This window comes from Mytilus californianus, unplaced genomic scaffold, assembly GCF_021869535.1.
Source record: "Mytilus californianus isolate M0D057914Y unplaced genomic scaffold, xbMytCali1.0.p SCAF_8, whole genome shotgun sequence".
Classification (NCBI taxonomy): domain Eukaryota; kingdom Metazoa; phylum Mollusca; class Bivalvia; order Mytilida; family Mytilidae; genus Mytilus; species Mytilus californianus.
Genome location: NW_026262734.1, coordinates 18439853 through 18457766, shown reverse-complemented (window position 1 = coordinate 18457766; position 17914 = coordinate 18439853). Strand labels below are relative to the sequence as shown.

The window sequence follows — 17914 nt, the reverse complement described above, 5'->3', positions numbered from 1 at the left end:
CTATATTTTTAAATTTGTGTGTCAGAACTGTTAACTCATGAATATGTATATTTAGACTATAGCGAAGTATTTCAATTTAACTTAAAGACTATATTTTTAGATTTTTATGCCAGAACTGTTAACTCATGAATATGTATATATATATATGTATGTTACAGTAACTTTGAATAATTAGGATGTATATATAATCCCTGAACTTTTCAGGGAGTATGTATAATGACTGGTTTGTTAAAGGGTTGCATATACTCATTTCATTTTTCATTATGCATAACTAGAAAAAATGTTTTTTTTTTTCATAATGTATAATCACTAGAAAAAAATGTCAGATATCATAACTAACAACTGGAATGAGGAGATAGTTTTGTTTATAAAGAAACTGAAAAAAGTTAAAAAAAATATTACTACATGTATATAAAATCATATTACAATATCTTTACAAACATAAACATTAAAAAATTGTTACTTATTATGTCTGTTTGTTTTGCTCACACATTATTGTCAATATAATGAAATTCTACGCGACTGTAATACAATAAGGTATAGAACCTTGTTTAATCCACCATTTTCTACATGAGGAAATGTCGGTTCAACGAGAAAAAATGTTTTTTTTTTTCATAATGTATAATCACTATAACATATTAACACTAAAAATATTTCTTTTATTGATATTTATATGTTTCCAAATTTACAGAACATCCTTCTATAGCAAAGGAAATGATGAAAAAATTTGTTGTCTTGGTAACAGGAGGAAGTGGATTCCTTGGTCAACATGTAATAAAACACTTGCAGATCTATGCTGAAAATGTTCGTGAAATTCGGGTATTGGATATGGTGTCTTACGAACAAAAATTAGGTAGTTTGCTTAAACATATTTGTCAAACTGCATCCAAACAATACAAATTTACTAAATAAAAATATTTAGTTTATTATATTGTTTTTGAAGATAGATTAGGGTCCACACGATATGTTAATGTATACATCGACCTTAAACTAGAAACAGTAAGATAAATCAAATGTTTACTTCTAATCATTAGAAAAAATATGCAAGGAATACTTTATCCATTTAATGGGACATACGTATACATATTAAAGGGGTAGTTTTTTACTACAATGAAAACCCATCCCCCAGCGCCATTTTTGTGTCCACTTAAGTCAAAAATAGGTTGAATGCATTTAGTATTTATTACAACTGTTCTAATCATACTTCTTGCATTGCCAACTTACTTTAATTGAATTTTCAGACTTCCAGGCAAGCAAACCTTTGCGTATATTTGCTGGAAGTATAACGGATAGCAAGTTAGTTGGAAAGGCATGTCGTGGGACCGATATTGTGCTACATATTGCTTCCAAAATAGATTATTCCAATTTCCCCGACAAGAAAGTATTACAAGAGGTGAACATAAAAGGTACGTGATTATTTTATCTCTGAAATCAGTAATGGAAACGAAGAACAATAGTCTAATTCGAGCGACGTACAAAATTATTAAAGTAGTTCGTAATTGATTAGGTGTAACATTAACATATATGGTGGAATATGCGCATGATGTGCATTATATAATAATAATATGATAAATATGAAGTAAATAGAAATTGCTTAACATAATTCATGTTCCTAAAATTGTCTTTAACAAATAACGTAAGTTCTTGTCGACTTTTTACCGGTTATAAAACGTTAAGAGACTTTTCTGAATTGTCATTTGTATTGTACATTGTCTTATTCAACTGAATGGTATTAAAAAAAGGGTAGGGTAGATTGAGCAAAGAACAAAAGACTATAACGTCGCCATATAATCATGTACCTGCCCCCATGTCATGATGATCGTTAGTGGTTGTGTTTACTAGGCTTTAGTTTCTTACGCTTCTTTTCTGGAATATATTTCATATTTCCTTTAAATTATATTTCGGAGATATGACAAAAATTAAATGTAAATCATGAGTAAAAGAGGAAACGCTGGCCAAGCATCTTTTTTAATTAGACAACAACCGCATAACACAATGCATGTTTATGCAGGTTGAACATTTTCATAAGAATGATTGTTTCTTCAAAAAATAAATAATAATGAGATGTAAAAAAGTGCTTAATTAGTATTATCATATTTTGGATGTTATACAGAAAAACAAAACTAGACATATACATGTTCATTTCATTTACAGTTGTTCAATCCCAACCTTTGTTAATGACGAATGTCTAAGACAGACGACTGATATTCTAAAATTTATTTAACAAATAGAACTTTGGCAATTTCTTGTTTAAAATGTTTTACTTTCTATGATCATAGATTTTTTTTAAAGAAATAGTTGTTTACAACTTAAGATATGATGAAACTAGAATTGTAAAACTATAATTAACTGTTAAAATTCGAATTATTTATGTCAAACTGGTAAACTCTTAAATGTTGTTTTCTCTTCAATTTACTTATAATTCCTATAATGTCTGCATCAATCAAGAAAACGGCTGCATTATCTTAAAGGTAAGAAAAGAAGCTAACAAATCTATAAAGTAATTTCGTATTTAACAAGCTTTACAAATGGGGGCGTTGACATCTTCACTATTTTCATTGATAATGACATAAACAAACAATAGTGATAAAATGAATAAGTTTGTTCTATAAACTATTGATAAACAAAATGCACTGTATTGTAACAGGGACAGGTCAAGAAACTGTGAAAAGGGATGATGGTCTTGGGTTATAACCGTTGAAAAATCTTATAAGCAACTATTTGTTGAATTCATTTCAATTTCACGAAGAAACCTTAAACACATGTGCTCACATTTCAAGTTAAAGGCAACACCTGTTACTGGCTTTTGCTAAATTATTTTCTAGATGTTGATGACGCTACTTCTGTACATTAGAAAAATATCAAACAAACTTGCTCGTAAATTTCATTTGTAAAATATAGAAACAATATTGATTAAAAATATATCAAAAGCTAAAAATGAAAGTAGTACACATGAGTCAAGTTGTCTCAAATAATCGCAAGAATCTATTCGACTTATTTTGAAAAAGAAGTCCAAACACTTTACTCATCCGTATCTTACTATGGACTACCCACATCAATACAGATAAAACAAATATCCAAGGTAACGGAACATAATATAGTGTATTAATTTAAGATTCTCATTTTTATGCGAAATAACAGGGATTATTTATTCTATGATCATAATCCCTATACCTACTTCTGAAAACTGATATCTTTACTATTTTCATTGATAATTACCTACAGAATCAATACTAATAAAAGTATGCAATGTACTCGACAACCTATTGATAAACATGTCATGATGATCTTTAGTGGTTGTGTTTACTAGACTTTAGTTTCTTACGATTCTTTTCTGGAATATATTTCATATTTCCTTTAAATTATATTTCGGAGATATGACAAAAATTAAATGTAAATCATGAGTAAAAGAGGAAACGCTGGCCAAGCATCTTTTTTAATTAGACAACAACCGCATAACACAATGCATGTTTATGCAGGTTGAACATTTTCATAAGAATGAGTGTTCCTTCAAAAAATAAATAATAATGAGATGTAAAAAAAGTGCTTAATTAGTATTATCATATTTTGGATGTTATTCAGAAAAACAAAACTAGACATATATATGTTCATTTCATTTACAGTTGTTCAATCCCAACCTTTGTTAATGACGAATGTCTAAGACAGACGACTGATATTCTAAAGTTAATTTAACAAATAGAACTTTGGCAATTTCTTGTTTAAAATGTTTTACGTTCTATGATCATAGATTATTTTTAAAGAAATAGTTGTTTACAACTTAAGATATGATGAAACTAGAATTGTTCAACTATAATTAACTGTTAAAATTCGAATTATTTATGTCAAACTGGTAAACTCTTAAATGTTGTTTTCTTTTCAATTTGCCTTATAATTCCTATAATGTCTGCATCAATCAAGAAAACGGCTGCAACATCTTAAAGGTAAGAAAGAAAGCTAACAAATCTATAAAGCAATTTCGTATTTAACAAGCTTTACAAAGGGGGGCGTTGACATCTTCACTATTTTCATTGATAATGACCTAAACAAACAATAGTGATAAAATGAATAAGTTTGTACTATAAACTATTGATAAACAAAATGCACTGTATTGTAAAACAGGGACAGGTCAAGAAACTGTGAAAAGTGATGGTGGTCTTGGGTTATAACCGTTGAAAAATCTTATAAGCAACTATTTGTTGAATTCATTTCAATTTCTCGAAGAAACCTTAAACACGGTGCTTAAAGCTCACATTTCAAGTTAAAGGCAACACCTGTTACTGGCTTTTGCTAAATTATTTTCTAGATGTTGATGACGATACTTCTGTACATTAGAAAAATATAAAAAAAAACTTGCCCGAAAATTTCATTTGTAAAATATAGAAACAATATTGATTAAAAATATATCAAAAGCTAAAAATGAAAGTAGTACACATGAGTCAAGTTGTCTCAAATAATCGCAAGAATCTATTCGACTTATTTTGAAAAAGAAGGCCAAACACTTTACTCATCCGTATCTTACTATGGACTACCCACATCAATACAGATAAAAAAAATATCCAAGGTAACGGAACATAATATAGTGTATTAATTTAAGATTCTCATTTTTTTGCGAAATAACAGGGATTATTTATTCTATGATCATAATCCCTATACCTGGTCCAAGGACACAGTTATCGTCCTTTGGTTTTCGTTGTCTACAAATATAGTCCCTAGTGTGAACAGTGTATAACTTGCATTTTTTTTGATACACTTTCCCAATTTATTTCTTGATATTTTATGCATGAAATATTAAGTAAGGGGATAAAATTACATGTTAAAAAAATTTGGGTGCTGAATCTTTATGTTAAGTAGTGATTTGGTCCAGTTAAAAAAGGTCAAAAATTAGAATGTCTGAAGCTGTCAAACTGAATTTTAGCCCCCCTTAACACAGAACTGTCAATATTTTGAGTTAGAGCTGGTAGAAGTTTCTATAATTTTGATATTATTTGTATCAATAGTAGTACACTACACTGTAAAAATCTTTTTGAGATAGAGCAGGTGCGATTGTTTTAATTTGAATTTATTGTCTAAAAGAAATGCACTACGAAATAACTGTGTTCTCGGGCCTAAGAGATGAATTCCGTAAATGTAGATTCTGTACTTTGGCAACTTTCCTGAATGGTTTGCTGGTTTCAATTTGTCAAACTCAATAAAAGTAAAGGATTTACATCTTTGTTTGACAGAAATTCTGTTAAAATGTCCCATGTTGGCATTATACGGCTAAAATAAGCATTTTAAAGCAGTTTCCATTTTATGCCTAAGAGCCATGCTGACTTTCTATCTGACAGCATTTTATGTTCCTGATATTTGTGTTCCTATGCTTAAATCAATTTAATTAACCATTTGTGAACTCTGAATCTAGAGAAAAGTAGATTATCACAGAAAAAATGTGCAGAATATTTGTATTTATGTCCCTGGTTAAACGGCCTGTTTGATGTATGTGAAATGTGAAGAGCTTTGTACATAAAATCTGTAGTCCATCACAAATATTTCACTAAATCTGTAAAAAAAGCACTTTACAATGATCAGTTCACCCTATTCATTTCATATGCTACCATATTTTTCTTCTTTAGGATAGTAAGTGGTTCAAATATATGCCAAATGAGACTAAAACTACATGCAAGTTTTCCATTGAAAAGTGAAAAACTGGTCATCAGACCATACTGTCTGCCAAAAAAATTTAAATTCAAGAGTCCTTTTGCAATTAGACTTCTTGTATCATGAAATCTTAGCATAGAAATGAGCAAAAAGTAACAAATTTCAATTTCTTATAGCCTCTGTGTGCATTTTTATATGTAAATATGGGCTACGGCCTAAATCGACTCTAAATAATTCTCAGTCTTACATGGCCTTAGACCATTTTATACTCATGTGGTATGCTTTTTGTAACTTTTCTTTACATTTAAAGTACATTTAATTTATATGGAAGAATAATGTATGGTTAAAAAACTTCAAAAACTTCAAATTGGTTGAAAAAAATGCATGTTTATGTAAGGCTTCCCTTAATTCGAAAATCTCTACTTTCAGGCACAGGCTCATATAAATTTGACTTTTGAATAACTGTAATAAATCTGATAAATCTAATGAGTGTTCCGTTGCTTTTAATACTTATATAATTCGGAGATATGACAAAAATTAAATGTAAATCATGAGTAAAAGAGGAAACGCCGGCCAAGCATCTTTTTTAATTACACAACAACCGCATAACACAATGCATGTTTATGCAGGTTGAACATTTTCATAAGAATGAGTGTTCCTTCAAAAAATAAATAATAATGAGATGTAAGAAAGTGCTTAATTAGTATTATCATATTTTGGATGTTATTCAGAAAAACAAAACTAGACATATATATATTCATTTCATTTACAGTTGTTCAATCCCAACCTTTGTTAATGACGAATGTCTAAGACAGACGACTGATATTCTAAAGTTGATTTAACAAATAGAACTTTGGCAATTTCTTGTTTAAAATGTTTTACGTTCTATGATCATAGATTATTTTTAAAGAAATAGTTGTTTACAACTTAAGATATGATGAAACTAGAATGGTTCAACTATAATTAACTGTTAAAATTCGAATTATTTATGTCAAACTGGTAAACTCTTAAATGTTGTTTTCTTTTCAATTTGCCTTATAATTCCTATAATGTCTGCATCAATCAAGAAAACGGCTGCAACATCTTAAAGGTAAGAAAGAAAGCTAACAAATCTATAAAGCAATTTCGTATTTAACAAGCTTTACAAAGGGGGGCGTTGACATCTTCACTATTTTCATTGATAATGACCTAAACAAACAATAGTGATAAAATGAATAAGTTTGTACTATAAACTATTGATAAACAAAATGCACTGTATTGTAAAACAGGGACAGGTCAAGAAACTGTGAAAAGTGATGGTGGTCTTGGGTTATAACCGTTGAAAAATCTTATAAGCAACTATTTGTTGAATTCATTTCAATTTCACGAAGAAACCTTAAACACGGTGCTAAAAGCTCACATTTCAAGTTAAAGGCAACACCTGTTACTGGCTTTTGCTAAATTATTTTCTAGATGTTGATGACGATACTTCTGTACATTAGAAAAATATAAAAAAAAACTTGCCCGAAAATTTCATTTGTAAAATATAGAAACAATATTGATTAAAAATATATCAAAAGCTAAAAATGAAAGTAGTACACATGAGTCAAGTTGTCTCAAATAATCGCAAGAATCTATTCGACTTATTTTGAAAAAGAAGGCCAAACACTTTACTCATCCGTATCTTACTATGGACTACCCACATCAATACAGATAAAACAACATCCAAGGTAACGGAACATAATATAGTGTATTAATTTAAGATTCTCATTTTTACGCAAAATAACAGGGATTATTTATTCTATGATCATAATCCCTATACCTACTTCTGAAAACTGATATCTTTACTATTTTCATTGATAATTACCTACAGAATCAATACTAATAAAAGTATACAATGTATTCGACAACCTATTGATAAACATGTCATGATGATCGTTAGTGGTTGTGTTTACTAGACTTTAGTTTATTACGATTCTTTTCTGGAGTATATTTCATATTTCCTTTAAATTATATTTCGGAGATATCACAAAAATTTAATGTAAATCATGAGTAAAAGAGGAAACGCTGGCCAAGCATCTTTTTTAATTAGACAACAACCGCATAACACAATGCATGTTTATGCAGGTTGAACATTTTCATAAGTTAGAATGATTGTTTCTTCAAAAAATAAATAATAATGAGATGTAAAAAATGCTTAATTAGTATTATCATATTTTGGATGTTATTCAGAAAAACAAAACTAGACATATATATGTTCATTTCATTTACAGTTGTTCAATCCCAACTTTTGTTAATGACGAATGTCTAAGACAGACGACCGATATTCTAAAGTTGATTTAACAAATAGAACTTTGGCAATTTCTTGTTTAAAATGTTTTACGTTCTATGATCATAGATTATTTTTAAAGAAATAGTTGTTTACAACTTAAGATATGATGAAACTAGTATTGTTAAACTATAATTGACTGTTAAAATTCGAATTATTTATGTCAAACTGGTAAACTCTTAAATGTTGTTTTCTTTTCAATTTGCCTTATAATTCCTATAATGTCTGCATCAATCAAGAAAACGGCTGCAACATCTTAAAGGTAAGAAAGGAAGCTAACAAATCTATAAAGCAATTTCGTATTTAACAAGCTTTACAAATAGGGGCGTTGACATCTTCACTATTTTCATTGATAATGACCTAAACAAACAATAGTGATAAAATGAATAAGTTTGTACTATAAACTATTGATAAACAAAATGCACTGTATTGTAAAACAGGGACAGGTTAAGAAACTGTGAAAAGTGATGGTGGTCTTGGGTTATGACCGTTGAAAAATCTTATAAGCAACTATTTGTTGAATTCATTTCAATTTCACGAAGAAACCTTAAACACGGTGCTAAACGCTCACATTTCAACACCTTTTACTGGCTTTTGCTAAATTATTTTCTAGATGTTGATGACGGTACTTCTGTACATTAGAAAAATATAAAAAAAACTTGCCCGAAAATTTTATTTTTAAAATATAGAAACAATATTGATTAAAAATATATCAAAAGCTAAAAATGAAAGTAGTACACATGAGTCAAGTTGTCTCAAATAATCGCAAGAATCTATTCGACTTATTTTGAAAAAGAAGGCCAAACACTTTACTCATCCGTATCTTACTATGCACTACCCACATCAATACAGATAAAAAAAATATCCAAGGTAACGGAACATAATATAGTGTATTAATTTGAGATTCTCATTTTAACGCAAAATAACAGGGAATATTTATTCTATGATCATAATCCCTATACCTACTTCTGAAAACTGATATCTTTACTATTTTCATTGATAATTACATACAGAATCAATACTAATAAAAGTATGCAATGTATTCGACAACCTATTGATAAACAAAATACACTGTATTGAAACAGGGACAGGTCTAGAAACTTTAAAAAGTGGTTGTGGTCTAGGGTTTTATTCATCGAAAATAATAGGGGAGGATCTACCTATACACAACGCTTTTATTGCTTCAAAAGGCTCACGACTCAGTTCATATTCCAAGCGGCCCATATCATCGGTTTGAGTGGAATTCTTTGTAAGTTGTCGGTACATCTGTGCATTGAAGAACACTGATGCTGGGGAAAAGTATCAAACTACTGATTAAACAGAAATAAAACATCTAACAAATATTACTATATATAAAACCAGGTTTAATCCACCATTTTCTACATAAGAAAATGCCTGTACCAAGTCAGGAATATGACAGTTGTTATCCATTCGTTTGATGTGTTTGAGCTTTTGAATTTGCCATTCACTTCGGGACTTTCTGTTTAGAATTTTCCTCGGAGTTCGGTATTTTTGTAATTTTACTTTTTTCTAAAATTTCATTTGAAAGAAAAGAAATATATTCAATAAAAACAGATGAAAAAGGAAGACATAAAGTAGTTCAAGTTTAAAAATAATGTCAAAGAATCGCAAGAATAAATACAACATTTAGCATGTGGAAATTTTATGTGTACTCCTCACAGCACTGGAGACTTTTTAATAAAAATGGTAAATAATAATGAGTATTTATTCATGAATTGCAATCCGTACACTTACTTGTCAAACCCCAACGCAAACGAACAGCAAATATCTAAGAAACAGGTACTTAATGACATCTTCACTATTCAGCGCTTATGTCCTACAAAAAAAAAATACAGATAAAATATATCAATTTGTGCGAGAAACTATTCATAAACAAAATCCACTGGATTAAAACAGGGACAAATCTAGCAGCTTTGAGATAATCCAGGTTTATAATAACATTAAGGGTATCCATTATACTGCAACCGATGCGCATTCCGACAATTAAAGTCTTTTCTGTGATGAGGGTGACCAACATATATTAAAATCCAAAACATAATATAAACGTCGAAGAGCTTATAACAAGAGGGATCGAACACAAACCAGGAATCAGAGCTATGCATGAAGAAGATGCGATACTTGATTTAAAATGATTTCCAAAAATTTTGCAACAGCACATTTCTATATAACAATATCCGTATTTTCTTGCCATAACCGAAGTATTTCCTATCGGGCTATAACTGCTAAAAATTACACAGTCATATGTATAGAAATGAAAATGGAAACGGGGAATGTGTCAAAGAGACAATAACCCGACCAAAAAATAGAAAACAGCCCAAGGTCACCAATGGGTCTTCAACGCAAAAAAAAAAAATCCCGCACCCGGAGGCGGGATTCAGCTGGCCCCTAAACAATAATGTATACTAGTTCAGCGACATGGACGCCACGCTAAACTCCGAAAATTAAATGAACCAAAATTTAAAAAAAAACCACAAGACTAACAAAGGCCATAGGTTCCTGACTCCTGATTCTAGAATGTTCGGTTTGTGGCCTCCAATATGTTGGTGAGTCAAATTAAAGCAGCCTTTCGCATCAATGGCCATAGGAGTGATATCTCTAAGAAGCCACTTCTCCCATTTAGTCAGCATTTTAGACAGTCGGGTCATAAACTTGATGACTTTAACCGCACGAAAATCCTAGTGATTGAACAGAACATTCACTGTAGTGATGCCCAGCGACAGGTTCGGGAAAGCTTTTGGATAAAGGAACAAAATGTACATCATCCAAACGGGATCAATAAGAAATACTAGTAGTTTTATTTTACACTCATTTTGGGATGTACATATACACAGTCACGTCTATTGAGTATCGAGTTTTGTTTTATATTATGAAGTTCAAGATTTGGGATTAAATCAATAGACCAAAACTTACCTGTATTATTGAGCTATTTTAACAAATACAATTAGTATCATTGTTAAAATTATTGACACTGACGAAGGCTATTTGTTAAGCCGAAATATTTGTCAACAGGATTTTATAACATCATCTTCGTGTATTAACATCTTATATAAGTACCGTTGTGCAACTCTTTAGACTTATTTAATTTTTTCCTTATCTGCGCAGTATCGTCTATTCTAGACGATCCGGTACATATTAACTTTGCTGGTTGGTCCTTTTTATAGACTTCTATATATATATATACAAACATAAATTGATGTTTTAATCTAAATCAAATACATGTTATACGTATACGTAAGATAATCAAATGATTTTTTATTGTGTTTATTCAGGAACAGAAACTGTATTGAATGCGTGTTGGAGAGGAAACGTTCCATATTTGATTTATTGTGGGTCAGCTTCAATATATTTTGGTGGCGAAGAAGCAAGAGCAGCAACAGAGACTACCATAAAAACTCCATCTAAATTATGTTTTGGGGAGTATGCAAAAACTAAAACAGAAGCACAGAATATGGTTTTATCCGCAAACGATTCTTATTTACAAAATGGTAAGTATAGACAATTAAAACAAGATACGATTTCCAAAACGATGGCGTCAGTATTTTCGATTCATTCATATTGAGATGTTTACCAACTGTTACAAGGAATTATCACTTGTAGTGCAATCTCCGCTTTGGAACCTTTTACTGATCATGTACTAAGAAGGTGCACACTATCAGTAACTAATACAGATAGTACAATGACAAAAAGAAAAAAGACCACAAGACATATATTCCTTGTAACAGTTGGTAAACATCCCAATATGAACGAGAGAAAGTACTGACTCCACCGTTTTGCGTTTTGATGATGTACATATATTGTGTGGGATACGCCAGAAATAACCAAAAGACAACTAGCTCTAAATCGTCCCAAGCATATACAATTTGAGAATAAATTAAACAGATACAATCAAATATTTGCTATTAAAAGCAAACTGTTTCTAAAAAACAAGGAAACATTTAGATGTGACCAAAAGACATTGTATGATTAAGTTTCTGACAACGGCCAGGCACATGAATATTTTGCGGGGTTAAACTAGTTTCAGATAAGTGAACAACCAAAATGTACATAAGATTGTTTGAAATAAAGACACAAACAATTGTTTGCCTTTAAACGACAGAAAATTCAAAATTAAATATAAAAAGAACACAGTATATAAGGGACATTACTAACTGTACTAAACCGGAAAGGTAATTTCAGGGTTTTTTGGAACAGTGAAACGCATTAATTTGCGTTTTTTCCAGTTTTAATTTAGCAAGCTACTCATTTCACACTAGCGAATAGTACATTTATTCAAATGTTAAACGTTATAATTAGTATTGATGTTGTTTACAGTTTGTTTCGACATTTTCTTGATAGAACCTTGTTAAGGACTTTTTAACACAAATTTGTATTAGGTAGCTGGTTAGGTTTTATAGTATTATGTATCACGATTTTATTTCAGGAAAACAGTTGAAGACACTTGCCCTTCTTCCATTTGGAATGTATGGTGAATTAGATTATGGTAATATTCCGGCAGCAGTTCGACCGTTCAAAGGCAGAACATTTCCACTAGTTGGACAAATGAAAGCTAAAATACAATACAGCTATGTCGGGAATGTGGCAATGATGTTTGTAAAAGCAGTGGAGAAATTACCAAAGGATCCAAAATTAGGCGGTCAATACTTCTTCTCCGTAGATGACACACCGCCTGATACTGTTCCTGGTGTTTTAAAGCCTTTCCTTGATCATTTTAGCAGTAAGCCCTCGTCATGGTATATTCCGTATTGGCTTGCTATTGTCATGGTTTTCCTAATAACCTGTTTGACATTTTTGTTAAGATTTTTTACAGATAGTCATTTACCACTGTCCCATTTTACATTCGGAAGCATAGCATATTTGAATACCACATTTTATGTAACAAACGATAAAGCAAGACGATTACTTGGATATACGCCTGTTTACGATTATAATAATGCAATTGAGCAGTCAAATAAGTTCTATGAAAAAGTCATTTGAAGGCAGACATATACCATTATGTTTATTTTAAGAGAATTTGAAGATTTTATAGTCAAACATCTACTTTGTATCTTTTATCCCCCCGCCCTAGTTTCCTCCATAGCGTCTAATGTAATACATTGATGTCATCATCTTTATTATCATATCATTATCATCATCCTCATAATCATATTCACAATCAATATAGACGAAATTCTATGAGATATGCCAATATCAACTTGTCCCATTGTAAACTTGTATATATTATATATAACATTACAATAAAAGTCATATGACCACTTGTCTATTCCCTGTCTTTGAAATGATTTGACTTTATTGATGGAATTTTTTTTCGAATGAAGTTTTTTGTTTTTTCTTATAATCGATCCTTCCAGAGAACTGGAATTCATTTCGTTGTACCGGAAGTGTTGTTGTTGATCAATCTTAAACTTTTATTGAAGTTTTTTGTGAAAAGTTTCTTTTTCTGTTTTTTTTTTTAATTTGGTCATTGGGTCCCTTGTATTTCTTGTGGTTTTGTATTTCCTTCGTGGTACCTTCCATTTTTGTAATAGTATAGTTAACAATGTATGTGTAATAGGCGATGGAATCATTGCAGTTATTTTTCATTTTAGAGTGTTTCCCCATTTGAAATAATGTTCCATCACCCTTAACAAATACAATATATGTCCACTATAAATTATAAATAGGTAAGCTTTTCTGGATCTTCACACATATACACGACATACATTCGGTATAGGTGTTCCTCGGTATACCTGTATCAATGTATTAGTTATTATGTTTAGCTCTAAATCGTACAGGGACTAGAAATGTTTTGAATAAATTTAAAGACACTATAAAAGATCTGCTATCAACACCTAATTTCAAATAGACTATACGAAACATATCCAGATGGAGTTAAAGACAACCATTGACAAAGTTCATAACTTGGGACAGACATATGAACATGGGATGGGTTAAGACATGAGCGATTGATTTTTGTTTTGTTTTGTTTCTTTTATACAAAGAGTATACATGAGAAAACGGAGAGGAGAACATTTTGGAAATTTAACATAGTAAATCATTTCACTTTTACTTGTCACCCACTCACTACGAGGCGTAAGGTCAATGAGTAAACTGATAAAAGATGAGCTATAATATGTGTAGAAGAGATAAAAATATGTACAGTTAGTCTTTCTGAAAGTTATTTATTGAAACTCCTGACATATCCAGTAACTAGTAGTCGTATCCTTGGTTGTAATCTGGAATTAAAGGGGACACAAAATTTACATACACAATTGTCATAAAAATGTTGATATAAGGTAAAGTTACTATCTCAAATAATCAATTTTAAAGTTGATTTCCAGTATCAGATGTTCTTAAAGAATAAAGTTCAAGTCATTTTTTTATTGACTGCTTGATTTTATAATCGTGTAATTTATGGCAACGAATGTCAGTATTTGTAGGAATTTCACGACAAATGTTATGTATTTTAGCCATTAGATACTATATTCAATGCTTGCTAAAGAATAAAGACTCTACACTTAATTTATTGGATGCGTACGAATTGATACTTAGGAGAGAACATAATTTTATTTTTACAATGTAGTAGTGATTGGCTTTGAACTATCTCACAGTAACTCTGCGAGTACTATGTGTATTTTGTCTCCATTTATGTTATTTTGTTTGTTTGATTGGCGCTTTTGTTTTGCTTCATGTCGATAATCTGTTGAGTCAAACTATTTCCAGTTGATTTTTACAGTTTGTTTTTATGTTGTGCTGTTTCACAACTCTCGAAGGTTAGGAGAGGGTTGAGTGCTCACCAAAATTTGTATCCCCATCACATACTTCTATAGCTGACTATATGGTCTGGGTCTTTGTAATTGTTGAAGGTCGTAGGATTACCATTGTTGCTTACATCTCAGTCATTTGGACTCTTTTGGATAGTTTTCTCATTGGCAATCATAACACATCTTCTTATTTATATTTAGAATAGTTCATTTCTTCTTTACATGATGATTTTTAAGACACGATAAAGTATTGAAAAAAATGGGTACAATATTTATGGTTTGTTTTTTTCTTTTTCTTTTTCTCATTTTTCTATTTATCTTTTCTCAGTAATCTGTCTATAAACGAACCATCTATCACCGATCTTCGTGTTACTGTCATTAAACAGAACTCAGATGCATCTTAAACAATAAATATCCTATTAGTATCAATAGAAAAATGTTACACATTTACCAAATTGAATGCTTTTCGTTTCTCTTTTTTTTTAATCACGTAACGGGTGAAGCAAGAAAGCCAGGAGATGGTTTCACCCAAAAGTTTGCCAGTAGTTACTGGAAAGATACAAGTCATTTATGTGTACTTTACTACATACGCTTAAATTATTATACACTTTACCTGCATTTCTTCTATAACCTGTAATATTAAAGAAGAGATCAAGTGAACGTTAAACTATCAGTGAAATACTATTATTGTATCAAAAATAAAGTTATAAAATATACCGGGATCATTGAATAATATATACAAATGTTCAACAAAAACAACGTCAATTCATGGTGTATGACTACACAGTCACATGATTTGTCCAAAATAAACTCAAGTTAAGTTGCATTGTTGTATGTATGTATTTTATTTGTTATTCCTTGACTTTTATAGGTGTAATTTTGCAATATGTTGTGTTTTGTAGACTGTTGTTTGTCTGTTGGTCTTTTTTTTTTCGGTATCTTTCGCCTCTCTTATATAACTCTCTTGTATAATACTTGGTTGATCTAACTATCACACATGTCTCCGCTTGCAAAAAGAACTCTTTGACGTTAAATGCAAAACCAGAATTTAAATTGAATATGTCCTGTATTATGTTATAATGCATACTAAAGGTTTGTCCTGTCACATAACACATTGATTGTATGGTAGCTAAGGGGATTAACTATTGAACTGAATATGTCGAAATCATCATTATCGAACTCGATCTGTATTTTATGATCCATAACATTTTGTTCAAACTTGAAAAGAAAGATTTGGTAATGTGATACTTTATATAAACTGGAAATTAAAAAAAAAAACAAATTTTAAAAGTAACCAAGATGCGTTACTCTTGAGCAATAAATGTCAAAACCATCAAACTCGAACATGACCTGTATTTTATATAGTCTATTACTTGATGTTTCGGAGGTATGGTTAAGCTTTGTTTTCATTACCCTTCGGAATACTGAATAAAGTATCTAAGATTCATTATAACACTTAAACGGTAAATGACAAAACCATTAAAAAATTCAAATTTAAACGATTTTTGGTAGTCTATTACATTGTGTTAAAATTTCAACAAAAACATTTGTTAAACTTAACTCTAATTATCATCCAGAAACTAAATTGTGAATGACGGACGGACGGACATGCGCATCAATCTAAATCCCCTCTTTGATGCGGGGTATACCTTGGATTTGACAATTATTAGATAAGTTAACTATGTCTGATTTTTACTTACGTCTTTTTCCTCCCATCATGCCTCCCATACCTGTAAAGTTGATAAATAGAGAATATTATATGACTTTTAAATATCACACCTGTATCAACCCGAGACACAAATATAATCCAAAGAGCTCTGCTCGGGGGATTATATTGGTTAAGGGTTGAAACGGTGTGCGATATTGAAAAAAAACATATCATAAACACTTTATTATATGTACAACTGATTCAGATGTTTTAACGAGACACGAGACTCGTCAGTGACGCTCGAGTCAATATAGTTTAAAAGAAGCCAAATAAAGTTCGAAGTTGAAGAGAATAAGTAGCATGATCGGTGAGATAATCCTCCTGTCAACAGACCTCGTCGGATATTGTTTGTTTGTTTTATTCTCCTTAATTCCTTTTTGTACCTTGAAGTTAACCTTAGACTTTTGGCTTCACTTTGGTAAAATCATAAAACTAATTATCGAAAAATATTGTGATAACAAATTCATTACATTCCATAATTCTTCTTAGTGTATAATTTCACCCTTAAGAGTTGTACGTTCAAAATTAGGGAGACTCTAGTTTTGACATATCTTCTGAAGTCCGGTGATTTTGTGCATGCCTTCTAGAAATAGTTAATATTGAAAAAAGAACGATTGTATACTACAGTTCAGTTTGAAATGAACAGACTGCTAAGGATGTGGAGCAATATTTATCACCGGCCGAGCGGATTCAGGTGATTTGACTGTTCGTAAACAAAGAAAGGATAACGAATCAATATGTAATTTGAATAGTCAATGTTATACATATAAAATGATAAATCTGCAAAGAACACATTTACTTAGGCTATGATAAGATACAAAGGTCAAATATCGAAGAAAGACAAAGAAGACAATGCTAAGAATTACAGCAAACGCACAATAATTCACAACGGTTGCACGGAGTGAAAATTATTGAGCCACTCAGACCTCTCAGATACTTAAGCTTGTACCAACATATGTATTTTCAGGATATTTTCCATCCTATGTATTTCTTGTTAAATATTTGTCCTTGATTCTTTAGTGTTGATTAATGTAGTTCACTTATTTTGACTAAAAGTAAAACCTACCACCCATCATTCCGCCGGCCATTCCACCCATCATTCCACCGGGCATGCCACCCATCATTCCACCGGGCATGCCACCCATAATTGGGTGCATTCCTCCCATCATTCCTCCAGGCATCCCACCCATCATTCCTCCAGGCATCCCACCCATCATTCCTCCAGGCATCCCACCCATCATTCCTCCGGGCATTCCTCCCATCATTTGGTGCATACCTCCCATCATGCCTCCACCCATACCTCTCATCATTCCACCACCCATACCTCCGCCCATACCTCCGCCCATTCCACCACCCATTCCTCTACCATATCCGGCGGCATTTACTGCCACAAAGCATACGGCAAATACTACAATAACAGTTTGTAGAGGGTTCATTCTGAAAAAAATAACTACATACGTTTAGCTATATTCATTCAACATTATTTTTTACCATTGTATT

General features: G+C 31.1%; 1 protein-coding gene across 1 annotated transcript; it reads left to right on the top strand.

The window, feature by feature from the left end:
* Nucleotides 1-713: 713 nt before the first annotated feature.
* On the top strand, nt 714-13157 carry LOC127711932 (3 beta-hydroxysteroid dehydrogenase/Delta 5-->4-isomerase type 1-like). The gene is made up of 4 exons (XM_052218089.1): nt 714-853; nt 1242-1406; nt 11236-11451; nt 12387-13157. The coding sequence occupies exons 1-4, from the start codon at nt 715-717 to the stop codon at nt 12938-12940; spliced, it is 1074 nt and encodes a 357-aa protein (XP_052074049.1). The 5' UTR covers nt 714; the 3' UTR covers nt 12941-13157.
* The last annotated feature ends 4757 nt before the right edge of the window (nt 13158-17914 follow it).